Source organism: Lycorma delicatula, chromosome 13 (assembly GCF_047948215.1).
Source record: "Lycorma delicatula isolate Av1 chromosome 13, ASM4794821v1, whole genome shotgun sequence".
Lineage (NCBI taxonomy): Eukaryota > Metazoa > Arthropoda > Insecta > Hemiptera > Fulgoridae > Lycorma > Lycorma delicatula.
This window is the reverse complement of record NC_134467.1, coordinates 49,815,536-49,834,604: the sequence shown is the minus strand read 5'-3', so window position 1 is coordinate 49,834,604 and position 19,069 is coordinate 49,815,536. Positions and strand designations below refer to the sequence as shown.

At 33.7% G+C, this 19,069-nt stretch overlaps 1 protein-coding gene across 4 annotated transcripts in view; it reads left to right on the top strand.

Annotated features, from left to right (window-relative positions):
- The window catches only part of LOC142333737 (integrin beta-PS-like), an 84,337-nt gene extending 65,712 nt beyond the window's left edge, over positions 1 to 18,625 (top strand). For all 4 annotated transcript variants that reach the window (XM_075381192.1, XM_075381190.1, XM_075381189.1 and 1 more), the window contains 5 exons: positions 493 to 789; positions 2,882 to 3,014; positions 11,283 to 11,423; positions 14,198 to 14,337; positions 18,081 to 18,625. In XM_075381192.1, coding sequence (XP_075237307.1) covers positions 493 to 789; positions 2,882 to 3,014; positions 11,283 to 11,423; positions 14,198 to 14,337; positions 18,081 to 18,152 — 783 coding nt within the window. In that variant the 3' untranslated portion in view covers positions 18,153 to 18,625. The remainder of the gene's footprint in view (positions 1 to 492; positions 790 to 2,881; positions 3,015 to 11,282; positions 11,424 to 14,197; positions 14,338 to 18,080) is intronic.
- The last annotated feature ends 444 nt before the right edge of the window (positions 18,626 to 19,069 follow it).

Genomic DNA, 19,069 nt, shown 5'->3' with positions numbered 1-19,069 from the left:
TGTTATGTCCAGCGGGGCAGATCCCTCATGCCACCGCTGCTCCATCAGTTCCTGTCTCAAGCCTTCTCCTTTGATCCCTTGTAGTTTAAAATCTTCACCTCATCAATTAATTTCATCCTTTTTGTTCCTCACTTCCTTTGTTTCTTTTTATTCTCTATCTCTTTCAGTGCAATTGTCAAGATTCCTTTTTATCTAACCACATGTTCTAACCGGTTTTCTTTTCTTTTGGGTACCTCCTGTATAAGTGCTCTTTCTTTTTTAATCGCATTCATCACTCGCTTTATCCTTCCATCTTATTTTTTCTATCTTTCTTCTAATCCATTTCCAAAAAGCTTCAATCCAGTTTGAGATAGTCAATAAGTAAATGAATTTTTTTTATTTATAATTATACCTTAATTACTTTTATAAAAGGATTTATTAATGATGTTAACTTGAGCTCGCTTTTAATGGATATCAATCATTTCAATAATGTCATCACAATTTTTTTTTTAGGAATATTATGGTAATTATTGTGAGTGCGATAATTTCAGCTGTGCACGTTATAACAATCTTTTATGTAACGGTGAAGATCATGGTACGTGTGATTGTGGCCAATGTATATGTAAACCGGGCTGGGAAAATGGTCCAGGAAATAGCCCTTGCACTTGTACTACCGATGTGAATACATGTATAGCACCTTCTAGTGATGAAATCTGCACAGGAAACGGTGTATGTAAATGCGGACAGTGTGTATGCAATAAAGCTAAAAATGGTATTGAATATTCTGGACCTTATTGTGATCGTTGTGCTGTAAGTATTCCTTGTTTCATTGTTATTATAATTATTATTATTATGGATAGGCTAAAAGTCAGTTTCGATTTATTATTAATAAGAAACGATAAAAAAAAGTTTTTTATTACATGTTTTATACGAATTAAAAAGTGTTCAAACCGTTTTCCCGCTTCTGTTATGCATTCATAGCACCATTCTACCAATGTACTACTTTTTTTTCTTATAGCATTTGATTCGGACTTTTTTTTAGTCAATTGTGACTTTCCAATGGACAATTTCAGACAGGCAGTTCAGGTTGTTTGAATTTAAAGAAATACCAAGTCTTTAAAACAAATCTCTACTAGTTGGTTTAATTGATTACACTCAAAATGCTAGGAATAGAATTAAATATTCATCATAAATTTTGGGTGCTTCAATATGATCTATAAAAAGATCAAATTTGTTAATGAAGCAATTCTTAATACTTTGAACATTTTTATTGAGAAATTGAATGAAATAATCCAAGAACTATATCTTTAGCAATTTTTGAGAAAATTATTGTAAAACACAAAAAAATTGGTGTCAGAATACAATTTCTTACCGGTAAATAAGTAAACTTTTGCGACAAATTTGTAGAGAAAATCTATGTAACTCAAATAACATTGATTGAACCTGAAGAAGAGTTCAAGAAATTTGACTTTTATTAAAAACAAAACAGATCAAAATGTGGCAGTAAAATACACTATAATTTTAAACTGAATTAAGAATCATTTTAATATTATAAAATATGTAGAAACAAAATAAGTTGTTAAAAATAAATAAAAAGAAAGATGAAATAAGATGATAGTTTAAGCAATATTAAATTCCATTTTGTTATTTTAAATATATAAAGAAACTGAAATTCATTATTTGGAAGTTTTGAAAATATAAATTGAAATTCTTGTACGCTTTCAAAATTGAAGAAACTTACAGTGCTTGAGTATCAATTTCTGAAAAATTCCTTATGGCTTTCAAATTTAGAATATGCAGGTATAATTTTTGTTTACATATGTTGTAATGGATATAAGCTAGCTGTGAATTGTGAGTATAAAGAATAATTTCCTATTTGAATTCTAAAATTTTCACTATTGTTTCATTTTACCCTTGGAGCAGAAATCAAGCGAAAATTTTCACAAGCTATAACTTGAAGCAAAGGTTTAAAGACTCGTGTTTATGTGATTTGTTTTCTTTATTTTCAAGAAAAAAATTCTTTCATGAAATTCTTTACATTTCTTCAAGAGTTCCTGTATTTCGTATGCCTTATTAATCAATATACCCGTTAGTATAGATACTTTCATGCTCATTGAAAATATAGGATTCCCAAAAAAGAAGCATAGAATTACTTTTAATTCAGTGGAGCTAGACGGTTGTTTTTTGCGAGAATACATAAAAAATAATTTCTGTTAACACAAAAAATTATTTTGTTTGTTTTGAAACAAACGCCAAAACTATTTTGTTTAATTTGTGTTTTATACTTAGCATTATATTTCAGCCACCTCTCATATAGTTCACACCATAACTTTCAATGAACAAATTCTGTATATCAAATCTTGTAACTGTGTAGTATCTTGACATGTAACATCAATTTTAGAAAAATTTTGTCATGGACCTTAGATGAAAGGATGTTTCATCCTGTTGAATCACAATATCGCATGATATCTATTTTCAAGAAATGGCTGAAGCATTTTTAGACGCAAAAATGTTTTGTGTCTGCAAAAAAATATAATGTCTTTTAATGTCTCATTAACTGACTTGCACTCCAAATTTTGATTTTAAAGAATTCTCAGATGAATTCAACTACCTCATTTGGTTGATGTGACCTCCAGAATTCAGCAGTTAAACCGATTTATACATATAATATGTAATTAAAACTTCAGGTATTGTGTAACATGACAGTGGTTGTATCAACCATTCATATAACACGCTAAATTGTTCAAAACAAAAAGAATTCCCCATCCTGCTTTTCAAAAATTGTTCCCCATCCTGCTTTTCAAAAATTGTTCTCCATCCTGCTTTTCAAAAATTGTTCCTTTATTTCATTTAAATTTTATTATAAAACAAAGAAAACTATAATTATAATATTTTTTTTTAGACATGTAATGGCAGGTGTAAGAAATTAAGAGATTGTGTTAAATGCAAAGTTTACAATGAAGGACCTTCAACAAAATCATGTAATGATAGTTGTCCAGCTTCGTTTGAATTAAAAACAGTTGACAGCATTGAAAGTAAGTTTCTGTTACTCTTATTATTATAATTTTATTGTGTATGGTTATGATTGACATTACACAGGGTGAGTCACGGGAACCTGACAATTTTTAAAGCAAAATAAGTTGACAAGCCTGATGTGTCGATTGGAATTAAAATGGCTGTGACCTTGCATACCAGATAACATTCCAGTAACAATGAAGCAGTCAGTTGCTGTATACCATGATTTCATAGTGAAAAGATATTTGTAAAATAGTTGACTGGACTGCTACAGTGGATAATAAACTCCTACTCATCAAAGATATGGCATTACCATGGGACTCTTCATGCAGAAACATTCACCAGAGGACATGGTCTTGTAGCAATTATTATTAGGACATACCAGAGCTACTCATGGATACCTGATGTCAGCAGAAAACACACCATTGAGCATACGATGTGACTGTCGCTTGACTGTGCATAACATCCTCGTAGACTACATACATTATGCAGTCTTATGTTGCAAACTCAAATTACTGAGAGGCATATGTCGCATCCTAGGAAAAAATAAGAATGTACTAGATTGGGTATTGTTACTTCTAAGAAGAATCAATATACTTCATAAAATTTAATGTTAAGCAACCATAAATTTTGATTTTATTTTGTAGTTCGTGTTTTATATTTTATCCTAACGGTTATGTTTCTTTATTATTTTAGTTTTAATCTTATTATTATATTAGTTTTCATGTTGGTTTTAACCTTATTTTATTAATATTAATATCTGATAAGGGGCTTTTTGTTATTTTTTTGACCTGAGTGATGATAATGCAAAAGCGTTTTTCACCTCCAAAAAAAAGAAATTGTAAAGTAGTAAATCATCTGTGATTACATGGTGATTCTTCATCATGGTGCCAATTCTAGCTGCAATATGATAAAGTTGTGGATAATAAATTTCTGAATTACTGTTTCTGCACTGAAAAACACTCTGTGAGAACTACAAATATTGACAGTCAGCCAGGCAATGATAAGGATTCCAGCATTTAACCAGAAAACATATTTCAACCATTCATTTATCCACAGCAACGTCAGAAGAATTCTACTCCCAAGGATATGAACTTTCATTTGTGTAAAATGATGGATGGTGATGCAAGGTCTAAGTGAGCAACATAAAGCATCATATTTTGTGCAAATTTTATTAACTTGTTTACGAGTTAAAAGTCCTGCTAGTGATAAAGTGTATTTTCATTTACTAGGCACAGTGAACAAACAGAAGTTTTGTTATCAGTCTGATACAAATCCTAAGCAGCTTCATACCTGTCCTCCTTGCAGTCCTTGTGTAACTGTCCAGTGTGCTCTGGCAATTCAAGCAATCAAGTTCTTTATTTCTTCAAAGAGGAAGGCTACGTGTTGACAGTCAATTCTGAATGATACACGATGATTTTACAAGATTTTTTTGTAACATTGACTCTTTCCTTGACCTGTCAGTATGCGATTATTTTCTCTGAAAATATTTAAAGTCTAGAATGTCATCAGTAGACCTAATAAAATTAACAGTATCTAAGCCTCCACACAAAAAGAAATCAAAGCGAATTCCAGACAACATGGTGCAAGCAGCGATGTGGCGTACAGGACAGACTACACTAATTAATAATAATGTGTAGAAAATGATGGAGAACATTTATCGTTATGTTATTTAAAATATTAAGTTACGCCAATAAATGATATTATATTTGTTGTAATTAGATATAAAAACGTAACTTAGATAAATTTTATTTTTTATTTTTTATTTCATTTTTAAAACTTTCAAGTTCCAGTGACTCACCTAGTATCTATATGTAAACATATTTATTTTACCAAACTATGTTGATATATATTTTGATACAATTAACCGAAAACTAACGTAAAAAAATTGATTTTAAAAACCTTAATAAATACAATTTCTATTTAATATTAAATTAATACTGCATTGGGTAGTAAAAAAGTCACATTAAAATAGTTTTAGATAATGTCCTAATAATTTCCTTTGACAGGGAAATTTTGTTTAGGAGTTCAATTATGTTGACAATAATGATAGAAAATCTAATCGCTAGTCATAATCACTAGTTGCAATTAAATGAGTAGTAATTAGAGATGTCTTTCACAAATCCTTTGCATAGTATTTTAAGGCTTATTTAAAATTATGCAATAGTAATCTGTACATTTTATGTTTACCCAGTCGCTTAAGTGCCAAAAACATCTAAAATTAATTTTTTAATACTTTATTTTTAGGATAAAGGGAAGGTTTCCAGTTGTATTCATTTTATGTGTTTAATATATTAAACAATGATAGCAGTGATTGTCAGAGAATTGGGCAGTGCCACCAAGCAGGATGCTGAGTCAAATCGAACCTGGCTTGATATCTGGCTACCCGATCAAAAGAGGGGTTGCCAGCAAATTAAACAAGGAACTCACAGGCCTGAGCCTCCAGAAATGGCCTAAGAAGGTGTTGTTCAAACACACCATTGTTTTGTTGCTAATTTTGATGAGAAACAGGGGAGAATGAACATGGTAGCTGTCTTAGATCTGAACAAATTGGCTGGTGGGCGACTATTGAACACTCTAGCGAGTAGGCATCCCCAGGTGGCCTTACTATTGGGTGGAGCTGAGATGAAGAATGGTAATGTTATTTCAACTGCCCTTAGGGCCAAACTAATTGGCTAAGTCATGTCCAAAGAAGTAAGCATCATCAGCCAGACTAACGTTATCTATATAGACTCTGGAGAGGGTACAGGGTTGGAACACGATTTGTCAGGGCCTTTTCTGGGATTCAGACAGGTAATAAAGGAATCAGAGGCGAGTTTGTAGTGGAAATATACAGTTCTGCTTTCACTCCTTCATTATGCAAGATTCTGGAATATGAAGGACAGAAGAATGGTACAAAGTACCACATATGCTTCCCAGGCAAAGAATCCCTCCCTGTTAGGCATGGTGCTACTATGAGTAATGAGGGGCCTAAAGCATAGATGCTGCTGTTAAAGATGATGCTGCTGACCTGCTGATCAGTCAGGTCTGAAGTGGCCGTGATCAGAACCACAATGGAGATATTGTTTATTTGAAAGGCCACTGGTAAACATGGGAATAAGGATCCGCAAGGGCAAGAATGAGGCAGGTAGCTTTCCGAAGGCCATTGCAGCAATCCTCAAAGATGCTATAGTTTTGCCCAGAATGAGGCTATATCACCCTTAAGTATATGTGACCTCCAACTGTATACAATCGAGGAGGTTATCAAGGAAGGTTTGGGAAACACACTGGGAGAAAACCTGGAGGGCTTTCAACTAGTGACTCTCTTACAGTGATATGAGGATGGCTGTAGTTAGACTGGCGTCCACATTGGTTTCCTAATGCATAGAGGTAAGGTCAAGATTGGATTAATTAATTGCAGGGTTGATCTCTCCAATCTTGCACCCACATGTTACCGGTGTTTCAAATCTGGTCAAATAGCATGGTTCTGTAGGGGCACTGACCGATCTGACTCAGTTGATTTACTGGCATTTCTCCCACCACCACCCGTTCAGTTGCCCTAAAGCATGAGACTGAATGTCTGTGCCTCGTAACAGTATATGTGACCATTATCCTAAATAACTCCTAGAGCTAACCTAATTGCATGAACAGTATAAGCACAGTCTATTTCACCAGTTGCTTTGTGTCCAGCTGTTCACTTGTCATATATTTTCTCAATGGTAGACGCATCTTAAACTAAAATATATTATTAGTCATAAATAAGAATTTATTTTGTCAAAAATTTATTAAATTGAAGGCAGCAATTTACTGCCACTCCTAGGTTGCTGAATGCCAGCAAGTACCTGTCCACCATTTATAACCGCTTGGAGCTAATGGTCGGTTGCTGACCAATCCTCGATGGTAGCTTCTTCCAACAACTTGGTAAGAGTCTTTGCTTAAATAAACTACTGATGCCGGTTGAACATCACAACTCCCATCAAGGAACTCCCACACAGTCCAACAATGCAACTCATTGATTCACCGCTTGTAAGTGACCAATTTTCTCCTTGACCTCTAAGTTCCAGAGTTGCCTGAGGTCTGCCCCCCCCCCCCCCCAAGAACGGGGTGCATCAGATGTACATTCTACTGGACCTTCCCGCAGACACACAGCTCATCAATTGCCAGAAAAAACCTGTACAGATATTGTTTCAAATCCACAAGGTTGGTGAGCAACTGGGCTCCCATTGCCCTTAAAAGTGATGTTGAGGCGTACCATCCCACCCAAGTCTTTTATAAAATTATACAAAGACCTTCCCTTAGTTGTGGTGTTCCAGTTATGCTGCCATGCTTCCATCGCTAACCTGAAAGAGATTATATCCTCATAGCTATCTGATAGGATATTATTTTACAACACAGATGATAGATAAAGGCTCATAGGATACCCAGGAGTGTTCCACAGGGTTCCGTGCTGGGACCCGCCCTGTGGAATCTCATATACAATGAGGTATTAAGTGTTCCCCAAACTGAAGGTGTTGCTGATGTCCCCCCTTGTAGGATTTGCTGATGACCTAGCCATGTTGGTGGTTTCAGAGAGCCTGGGAGAACTAGCAGAACTTATCCAGTCTTCATACCACAGGGTACAACTCTGGATGGCAGAGGCTGGCCTCCATCTAGTTTCCAAAAAGATGGAGGTAGTCATTGTTATGGCTAAAAAGAAAAGGGAAAACATATCCATACTGCTCTCAGGCTGCAGAATTGAGGCCAAACCTGCGATAAAATACCTTTGCATATGGATAGAAATGAAGCTCAACTTTGGCGTTCACATGCAGAAAGTCTCAGTTGGACAGAATGTCATGAGCGGTGTTTCGGCTGCTACCCAATATAGGGGATCCAAAACAGAAACGTAGAGCACTATTGACCAGTATAACAACATCAATATTATTGTATGGTGCCCTAGTTTGGGAAGGGGTGCTGGACACTGCGATAAATAACAAGAGGATATCAGCGGTGTATAGATTTTCCTGCCTCAGGGTTTGTTCTGCACACAGGACAGTTTCCAAGGATCTGGCTGGTCAGAAGCCAGTTGACTTGCTTGCTGATATAAGGAAAAGAACTTGAGAAGTAGAGGGGGTCACCCAAAGACCGGTGCCATGAGGCTTTGCAGATCAGGGCAGTACACACAGAAGTACAGCAGAGGCATTGGAATGACATGGGTAAAGGACACTGGACTCACCTACTAATCAGCGATATAGCCAAATACATATCTAGGAGGCATGGTGATATGAACTACATCCTGAGCCAGTTTTTATCTGGGCATGGGGTTTTCAGGGCATACTTATTCAGATTTGGACTGGACCACTCAAATTTTTGCCCCAGATGCAAGGGCATAGAGGAAACAGCCTACCATGTGTTTTTCAAATACCCAAGAATCATCTCAGAGAGGAATACATTGGTGGCCAAGCTGAAAATAGACAGATTGTTCCCACGTGAGGATCTCAAAGAGGTAATAGTTACTTCAGTCGAGAGCCAGCAAGCAATGTCAGACTGGGCCAGTACTGTAATGTTGAAACTACAAGCCCAAGAAGACACTAGGAAAGAAAAAGCAGTGATGATGCCTTGGCACTTAGGTTCAGGAACAGGCTGCTTGCAGAAGTCCCGGAGGGCCCTGGGCCACTGGGATCATCTCGGAATGATGAAGCACTCCTGGTGATGACATCTCCATTGTTGGCAGCCGTAGGTAGTCACATGTAGAGAAAGCCACTCCTCTCCTGAAGTAATGGTTTAGTTGGTATGCATAGGCACACGTACGCATTAAGTAAAATCAAGCGGAACCTGTTGCGAGTCCAACATGCACTATCAGAGTATCTGTAATAGGGTTCCCCACCTAAATAAAAAAAAGGTGTTTAGCATATTAAGTGGGTAATAAAAGTCTTTTAGCTGATGCAGGTTTTTTGGACATTCAGGATTGAAAAGTTTATAAGTGTTCCTTCAGAGACTTTGTAGAAAGCTTAGACTACTTTACAGCAGTGTTCTGAAAGCAAAATAAGTTTTATAGATCGTTTTCTATCCAAATTTTCTTGTAATGGATTTACTTTAAGAATTGGTTATGGAAACAAATGGAGATTCAATCGTTTTGTTAGAAATGATATGATTATTTTAGATAAAGTTGGATTTTATTGATGCCCTTTTGCAGGGAGATGAGATATGAGGGAGAAAAAACTTTTTTCTAAACTTTTATAGATATTACTAAGAAAATTATCTGCATCAAACCCAAGATCTCTTGATTATGAGACTGGAGTGCTAACCACTCAGATACTGCCGCTTCTGTGATTATAGGTGTATAAATAAGTTATTTCAACCACTAGAAAATCTTTAAATGTAATTTACCTGGAAATGGGGCCAAGTCGGAAGCTGTCATCTTGGATTTTAAGAAGGGATTTTCCCGCTACCACCCTGCAAAAGACAATACTTCATTGATAAAGATAAACTTCATTGTAAGCTGATTGCTGTGCCTTTGAGCATGGTTCCACGTAAGCTAATAATACATAACAATAAAAAAAAAAACTGAATTTGGGGATTCAGTTGCCTTTTATGAGAACCTCCACAATCACTTAACTGCTTGAAATTTGGTGTTTGGTTTGCAGTATCTTACAGAAGAATTAACAGTGCTATTTTTTGTTCTTACAGCTTAACATATAAAAAAATGATGAACTTTACAGCATTATATAAAATCTTTATGAATGTAATAAAACAAACCTTCAGTCCATAATACTCGATGACATAAGTTAGGTGTGACTATTTGTCAGCTAACTTCTGTGGTTTATAATTCGCCTTTATCTCCTGACTTTCATTTGTAATGGTTTTTGAAAGAAAAATGTAACCAACTGGTTGTTAAAGTTGTTCAGGAATATGATAAAAGAATTTCCACGTTTAATGTTAAAATTCACTTTAATAATTTTAAACTTTAATAATAATTAACATTAAACCTAAATTAACATTTTTTCTTTCCTCTAGGAAGGACAAAATATTGATTATATTAAAGATTTCTTACAAATGCATAATAGAGTTATGTGTAATTATTATCGTTCATTTGACTTATATTCTTTCTTAAGTCTGTTCCTTCTTATATCTGTTTATTTAGAACCAGACAAAACACACATTTCACTGACAAAAGGCCAACAGGTTTTTTATTGTACTTATTTCTATAAGGGCTGTTCATAAATTGATGTCCAGTCAAATAATAAAGATGAACAAAATAAACTAGAAAGAATTATTCAACTGTATTCAAAAGTTACATACATACTTATATGGATTTTTCATACATTATTGTCATACATGATCCATTTTTCCTCTCCCATAATGAGCTGTTTCAAAAATGGTTCAATTTTTTCCATTTTAGAAACAGCTCCCATGCGGAAAGTCAATAGATTAAATTTGTTATTGTTAAATCATGTGACATCCAGATATAAATCTTTTTCTTGTATCCAGCTTTTTTCAAATAGTTAGAAACTGTTGGTGTTTAGTTTGTTATTGATATCACTTAAGCTAAAGTGCTGGTCTTGGTCTTGGTCTTGAACAGTTTTTCCTTTCCTGACCAGAGCGAGGTGCATTATTGACATTAAAATTTTAGATTAAAAACACTAGAACCAATTTTGTACTAACCGTACTTCTGATATAACATTGCGTTTGTAAACATTACAGAATTTTTTTCAATGTCTGAGTCACATTCTTTCCTTTTTTGTAATAAAATTTCAAAATGTATAGAATTTTTTTAATTTATTTTCATTAATTTTTAAGACGCAATAACTTTTAAATGAACTAATATAATCATTACTTTTCTAAAAATACACAATGGTATGTCACCTTTCAAAAGCATACTGTTAACAGATTTAATTAATATTACCAGAGTTATGCGATCCTAAGCGTCAAATGGGGGAATATGAAGGAACTTTTCCTCAACCGCAATTTAAATCTGTAAATTGATTATGATTGTAGAATCTTCAGAAAGAGCATATACATTCTGCTATGTAGCAAAACTCTTGATTTTCCTTGATAGGTCCATCATTTAAATTTTTAAAACTAATTGAAAATAAATGGACTAGGGAATATATGATCGCTTAAAAGAACGAATTTTAAGTAATTTAGCACAGAAGAAGGAAAATAATTTTCATTGAATTTGTATTACTTAGTTTAAATTAATTTATAAAAATAGACGAACAGTTTAAATATTACTAAAGTGCTCGTATAATGTTTATATAATGAAATCACAATTTTAATTAAAATTATTATTTGCTAAATATAATTGTTTTATTTGTGTTTTTTTTTTTTAGAAATTGAAAAGCAGCATGAATATAAATGTCCAGTGGACATCGGTTGCTCATTTTTCATTTATTATTATGAAAACAATAAACTTGTAATTGTAGCTGAAAAGAAAAACAATTGTCCTAAACCAATGGAAGTTGCAGGTTTCAGTAAGTATATTGATTGAATAAATTGTTCTTTTATCTTTCACGCTTATTAAGTAGTTTGATTGTCGATTTCATTTTTCATTTTGTTTATTGGTTTTGGTGTTTGATTTTTTACTTTTGCAGTTATCACATTGATCTTCTTTCCTGAAAAATGTTGAGAATTTAGTATGAAAACACTGATTTATTAAAGTTTTATTGTACAAATAATTTTGGCTTATTGTTATATAAATAGCGGACAGGAATTAACTGCCTATTGAAAATTGTTTATAACTTTTTTAATACTTAACTAATTTTTTATGAAACAAAAAACATTTTGTATAATTGTTACGCATTGCTAAAATTCCACATAAGCACCACCATTATCCACCAGCTTCCATAAACAGATGGGATGTTTGTGACACTTCTGCAGATAATCCAGTGGTACCGTTTCCAAGAACTTGGCGAATTCACTCCTCCAACTCATCAAGAGTTTTTGTTTTGATGTTGTGCGATAAACTTCCTCTTTCAGCCACCTCCAGAGGAATAAGTTTATGGGCATTAGGTCAGGACTCCTTACCCACCGGGTTGGTTAGTGGTGAACGCGTCTTCCCAAATCAGCTGATTTGGAAGTCCAGCGTTCAAGTCCTAGTAAAGTCAGTTATTTTTACACGGATTTGAATACTAGATCGTGGATACCGGTATTCTTTGGCGGTTGGGTTTTCAATTAACCACAGAATGTACAAGACTACACTTCATTTACACTCATACATATCATCCTCATTCATCCTCTGAAGAATTATATAAACGGTAGTTACCGGAGGCTAAACAGGAAAAAGAAGAAGAAGAAGAAGGTCAGGACTCCTTGCTGGCCATTGAAGGGGGCCACGATGTCCCAACCAGCGCCCTGGAAAATGGGTGTTGAGCCACGCACAGACAGGACTTGTAAAGTGAGGCATCTTGCATAAAGATTAGGTCATTGTAATTGTCCCATGCGGGTATAATACCATGAACATAATGTTCAAGCATATCAAGATACCGTTCTGCATTCAGTGTGTCCCGAATAAGATATGAACCCACAACTCTTGTGGATGTCATGCCGAACCACACTGTGACCTTTGGGGCAATGTTGGCTTTTTTCAACAACCACCCTCGGATCCTCCGATAGTGATATTCGATATTACATATATCTGATATCTGATAGCGATTCCTAGACCAGTGATAACGCTTAATGTACAGCGATACATATAATTCATTATACAAGTATTAGTGTTGTATTTTTTCCATCACTAGACCTATGTTTTATATTTTGTTTTATCATCAGCCTTTGGATGTGAATAGATTGTCATTATCTTGTACCGTGAATTTTATTGGACTGAATTTTTCAGTATAGTTGACAAAGGTGTATATGTTAACCCATATACAGCTGAAGTTGCGGTAACACAATGTAATTTATTTAGCATTATTTTTATATGAAATAATATTTGTTTACTGTTTTAATAACATCTTGCATATTTTTAAATAATGGCAGAAATGTTTTTGTTGGTGATAAGTATTTTATGTTGTCGTTCACTAAATTTAATAATTTTTTTCTTCTTCTGAGATGATCTATAATTAATTTATGTAAAAATAAACTCCAATGTACAATATTATTTTTACTGCTTATTACGTACTGAAAAATAGTATTAGTTTTTCTACGTAAATTTATCGTCATTTTTATTATGCCTACATCTAAGAAAAAAATTAATGTCGTGTTTTTGCAACTTCAACAGCAATGAATATTTAGAATGACTCATTGTTATTGTCGTGTTTATTCATCACATAAATAAATTGCAGTCTTACATTGATCTTCTAAATAAAAACTACAGTGTTTTTGTTCACCACTTTTCAGTAGATGAACAGATGATAACACACTTTGGAAGCCATTCTTGTAAAATATTCATGCGCTTTGGCTATAACATGTGGTGTTTATGTCCTTCTCAAAAGGATACCTTTTCAACTTTTCTCTTTATCAAGGAAAAGAAGCAAAAGTATGTTCTAGTTTTGGATTAGGTGCTTCAGATGTTCAAAATTTATTGCACATTGTAAACGGTCCTGGAAAGCACAGCATTTATTTTGATAGATATTTTTAATTTGTATAAATTGTTAAGTTTACTGAAGAAGGAAGCCTTTTTCGCAGCTGAAACAGTTAACGAAAAGAGGATTCAAAACTGCCCTTTGAAAGATTCTCATTCTTTGCGTAAGGAGCCTCGTGGGAAGTACCGTTATCAATTTGATACCACTAATTCAGTCTGGAGGGATACATAAAGGATAGTTACAGCTCTAAAACTGTCTTAACATGGGAAACAGATGCCTCTGTAGATCACTTTTTAGCCTTTTTCCTAACCTTCAACCTGTCTAACTCAACAGGTCCTACTACCGATAGTTATGCTACTGCCATCAAAGGTCTAAGGATCAATGGAGCCTGCAAGCTCCACCAGAAATACAGTATGGCTTACTCCTATGTGTAGTTGCCTGTTCATAGATTGGTATTTAATGTGATGTTGTTGTAGTCTGTTTATATTTGGGGAAAGACTCCAATCGGCTCAAGTGTCTATCCTGGAGTCAATACTCACGATACTGCCAAGGCAAAAGTTTCTTAAGGAGTTGCTTGTTGTAATTAAGGAGTTGACATTACAAACTTTTGTAATGTCTGTCTTGTCTTATCTTATTCCACTCTTGATTATTACAAATTATCAAGTTCCTATAAAATTATCAATCATCCAGTCACGTGGTTCAAGGAATTTGATTTTTTTTTACAGGTATTGCTATTGGTGTTGTGAGTACTATAGTACTAATCGGTTTGGCGTGTCTAATTGGTTGGAAAGTAATTACTATGATTCAAGATAAAAGAGAATATTCTCGATTTGAAAAACAAAGAGCGTTGGCAAAATGGAATACTGTGAGTAAACTATTAAATTTTTGGCTAATCTGTATTCCATTTGCTTTTATATTATTTAAATAAATATAAATTTTCCTTATAATATCTAAAAATTATAAACAGTTTAATACATGCATGTTCAGTCTAAGTTTTTCTCAGGAGGATGTACAGACCTGGTCATACTCCCCTTCACAGAATCCTTGTGAAAGAAAAACAAGTATAAATTGTGTCTGAGATATATGGGAATGGATTCTTTATATAAAGATCAAGTAAAAAAATTTTAATAAACTTATTTCTAGAAATGCTTAATGTTCTTTATGTGCCTTTTACTTTCCCATCCGGATAACGCTATAGCAGAGTTATATCTCTAGAAGGGAAAGTATTGTAATCAATCCGATTTGGGGATATGCGTTTTTCACCGGATCTTGATGTTTTGACACCTATGGAACCCAAAAAAACAAATGGAAATTTTCCAGATGTTAATGTTCGTATTTGTGTGTGTTCGATGTTTGCCTCTAAATCACCTTATATCTCTAGAAATACAGGATCGATTTTGATCAAACTTGGTCAGATTTCTTTATATGAGGCATTGATGACATTAAATTTTCAACTTACAGTAAAAGGTCAAGGGACTGTACAGCAAGGTCACCCTCAGTATCTCAAGATTTTGCGTAATTAAGGTCATTTTTCTTAGGCGCATTTGTTAATTAAAAAATTACAATATTTGTAAAAAAAATTTTGCAAAATCTCACCCCTGCCCCAAAAAATGTTGTAAATACTGCTGTGTTGTGATGTCACAGGTGAGTGGTAGAATTAAATAAATGAATAATATTTAATGTGTAAAAAATTAACTTGGTCTGGCTGGGTCTTGAACTCGATCGCCTCGGTACCTGGTGCATAAAGCCTCGTGGTTACACCAATCTGCGACTGTACAAGCAAAAATTTGTTCTATATAAGTTGTGAAGTTACATTAGTTTAGTTAGTGCGGACTGTCGCTGCTAGTACCACCACACCAACGCGAACTAAATACAGTACACTTCCGTGCTTTAGTTAGAAGCATTGAATTAAATAAAAGAAAAAATATTATATTTAAATAAAATGATAAATATGTTTAATTAAGTTGTTGTATAAACTATGCATCAGAAACAACCCACAGTTGTAGGACTTTCCTAGAATGTGGCTTAGCTGTGCGGCAGGAAAGTCCTACAACTGTGTTAGCTGTTTTTTTTAATTCTTAAGTCAAATTATACCTGAACTCCAAAAGGTTTTTAAAAATCATACCTAAAAAACAAAATGTTTTTAGAGCTATATTTATACAGATGTTTTTAGAGCTATATTTATACAGATATTTTTAGTTATATTGTACTCCGAAGTAGGTCCATTTTCTTGTTGGAAACTTTTACGTAGAAGGGATTAAAATATAAACAGAAACTTATATATAATTTATTCACATTGTAGCATGGTGACTTAAAATTTATTTTCAATATAATTTACTTTTACTGTGACAAAGATTTTCCAGCAGTCAGAAAGCTTCTGATCCCAGAAGGTGAAATGTATTATGCTTGTATGTCAATCCATCCATTGCACTGTATGAATGATTTCATTCAAGTTGTATATGGTTTCAGTCAGTGTCACAAGATATTGTATAAAATGTATAAATATAAGTGTAAAAATGATTTACTAGGGTAATTCATTTAATGTTATTTCTTCCTAATTCAAACGGTGGTAATCCGATGATACTAAATCTTATCTGTGTAGAAAACGGAATAGTACATCATATTTCAGTTTTTGTAAAATGAAATATGATATGAACATTCTCCTGGAAAAAATAAACAGGAGATTGGGTGGTTCTCTTCTTGGAATGAATTTAAGACTAGTTTTTCTTTTGAAATTATAGCATACTAACAACGAGCTCATTGTTTTATGAGAATAGAGTGTTTCTTGTACATGCCAGAAGAATTATTTTCCGAGGTGAAAGTGTGGTTTTATATTTCCCATGATAGAGGTTAGCTTGAATACAATTTATTTTGACCGAAGTGAAGTAGTATGCTTGTGTTTCATCAAAGGTTATGTTGAGTCAAATAACTTGTCTCTACCTTTTTAAATGTCATTGCAATAGCTGTTTAAGACTAAAATTCTGGGTAGAATAAACCTCTTCATTAGTCAAAAATGTAATAATTCATTCTGTAACATTAATTGTTATCTGTCCGAGAAGAAAAATAGCAGCTGGCACCGTCGATAACACTTTCATGCACATAAATATTGGTCTGGTAAGGCACATCTACCTTGTACTCATTATAAGAGCATACCGTGAAAATTGTCAGTTATATTTGGAATCTCTCTTGTATATTTCTGTTACAAATATTAGTACATTAACATTTGTTACGAACATTATTTTTGAAATCGGTACTGACTTTCTACTAATAGAAACAGTTTTTTTATTTATTTTAAGAATAGATGTTTTCTTGAAAATTTGATCTTCTGGAAATAAATGTGAATTGATAATTGGAAGAACGCTGTAACTCAGTTAGATTTATTAATACAGGGTATACAAAAAGAATTCATCAGATTTCAACTCCATTAACCGCTGTACTGCTAATGAATAAACCGTATAGCATATAAGAAGGGGGTTTCTACAGTTTTAGTTGGTTGTCAGTAGGTGCCTCCCTTGTTGTGATGTGCTTCCTTCAATCTGTTTAGATGGCGACCCGGCAACAGAAAGCATTCTGCAATCTCTGCTTAACTGTTGTGAATCCATGCCAGCTATGCAGTGTGATTTTCATTGACAATATCCTGGTACAGCACCTCCTTCTGCTCAGAGCAATTGAGATTGGCACCAACAATTTAAAGAAATAGGATGTTTGTGTAAAGGGAAGTCTGCAGGTTGCCCATCTTTGTTGGGGACGAAGACATTACACGCATCCGATAAAGTTTAGTATGTATCCGTAGAAAGTCTGCTCCTTGTGCCAACTGAGAACTAGCAATTCCTCATATGATGGTCTGGTATGTTTTTGTGCGGCTATGTTTCTTAATCAACCCACACAGGATTCAGTTGGTACAAGTTCTCCTCAGAGAAGATAAACAACGACGTGTAGACTTTTGTGATTTCATTTTCATTTTTTTTTTTTTAAATGGATGATACTTTTTCTTAATGCGTAGTGTTCATTGACAAGGCTACATTTCATCTAAGTGAAGGATGAATCAACACAACATTTGGGGATCAGAGCTGCCATTTGCAACAGCAAGCATTAAAGACAATCCAAAAGTCAATGTTTCCTGCGTCGTTTTGTGAGAAAAGGTTTACAATGTGGACTTTTTTATAGAAAAGCTCATATCTGTAAGTATTACAGAACCGGGTTTTTCCCACAGTCACAAGTCTGACCAGCAGGACAGAGCACCAGTGTACTGGCATCTGTAAGTTAGAACATTCCTTTAATATGAGCTTCCACACCATTTTTTTACATGCCCTCTCTTCCAGCAACTGTAGACAAACTGCAAAACCTCATAATAATAGCAGTGGCTGTAGTAACACAAAACGATCATCTGAGTATAGAAGTGTTTAACTATGGTATTGATGTATACCGTGCATTTGGAGGGAGCCGTATTGAGCATTTGTTATTTTTTAATTCACTGTTAGGTTATATATGCTCATTTGTTTATAAATAAAGCTTTTTGAAATGAGATGAATATTTTTGATACAAGCTGTATATTTTTTTTAATATAAATTACATGTTTAATATTATTTTTTCATTTTTCTTTTACAGGATGAGAATCCTTTATATAAAAAAGCACAGTCTACGTTCAGTAATCCAGTGTATTGCAATAATACGGAATAATAATAAGTGTATTTTGTCTCAAAGGTTCTGAGAAAACATTTTTCATCTCGAGATTAAATAAACGATCTGATATTTGAACAATTGTGTTCATTGTGGTCACAAGATATTGTTTAAAATGTATAAATATAAGTGTAAAATTGATTTACTAGGGTAATTCATTTAATGTTATTGTTAAAAATCTCAAAAAAAAAACATTCTTGAGTAGCTGTCATTAATCAATCTCTTGATCAGATGTTTTAACTATAGTACAACCATTGTGCAGACCTAAAAGCCTTTTAAACCACCAGTTGATCCAATAATCGTACAGTTACAAGATTATTACAGCTGTTCATATTAAGGATTGTTATTTTCTTTTATTATTACTAATAAAATAAATATTAAAAATTTGTATTACTATTAATTTATATTCAGTATGGACATCATTTAATTTTGTATTATTTATTTATTCGGTTATTAAATTTAGTCACAACTCATTCTCCTAGTATTTTCTCATTATCATTTTAGAATTTATTTTACAATTGTGAAGACTGTAAATTTAGACATGTCTGCAAATATGAGAAATCCATACAATAATAATAAAGGTAGAAATACCACTAACAACATTATTAAATATTTCGATAAAAAGAAAAAAATAGGTTGATTACATCATCTTACTTCAGCAAAAAGCTGTTAGTTCATATTTTTTCTGCATGTGAAGTTAATTTGGTCGCTCTGTAGATCGGTTTCAGTAGCAAAGCTGGCACAGCTTTGCTACTGAAACCGATCTTGGGGATCAGGGCTTGATAGGCACTATCAAGCCCTGATGTGACATTAGTTTGGTACTGTCAATTAATTTCGCCTCTGACATGAGAGAACAAAGCTTATATCATTTTTTCAATGGGCATTAAATTAGTTTGTTTTGCTTTTCCTTTTATACT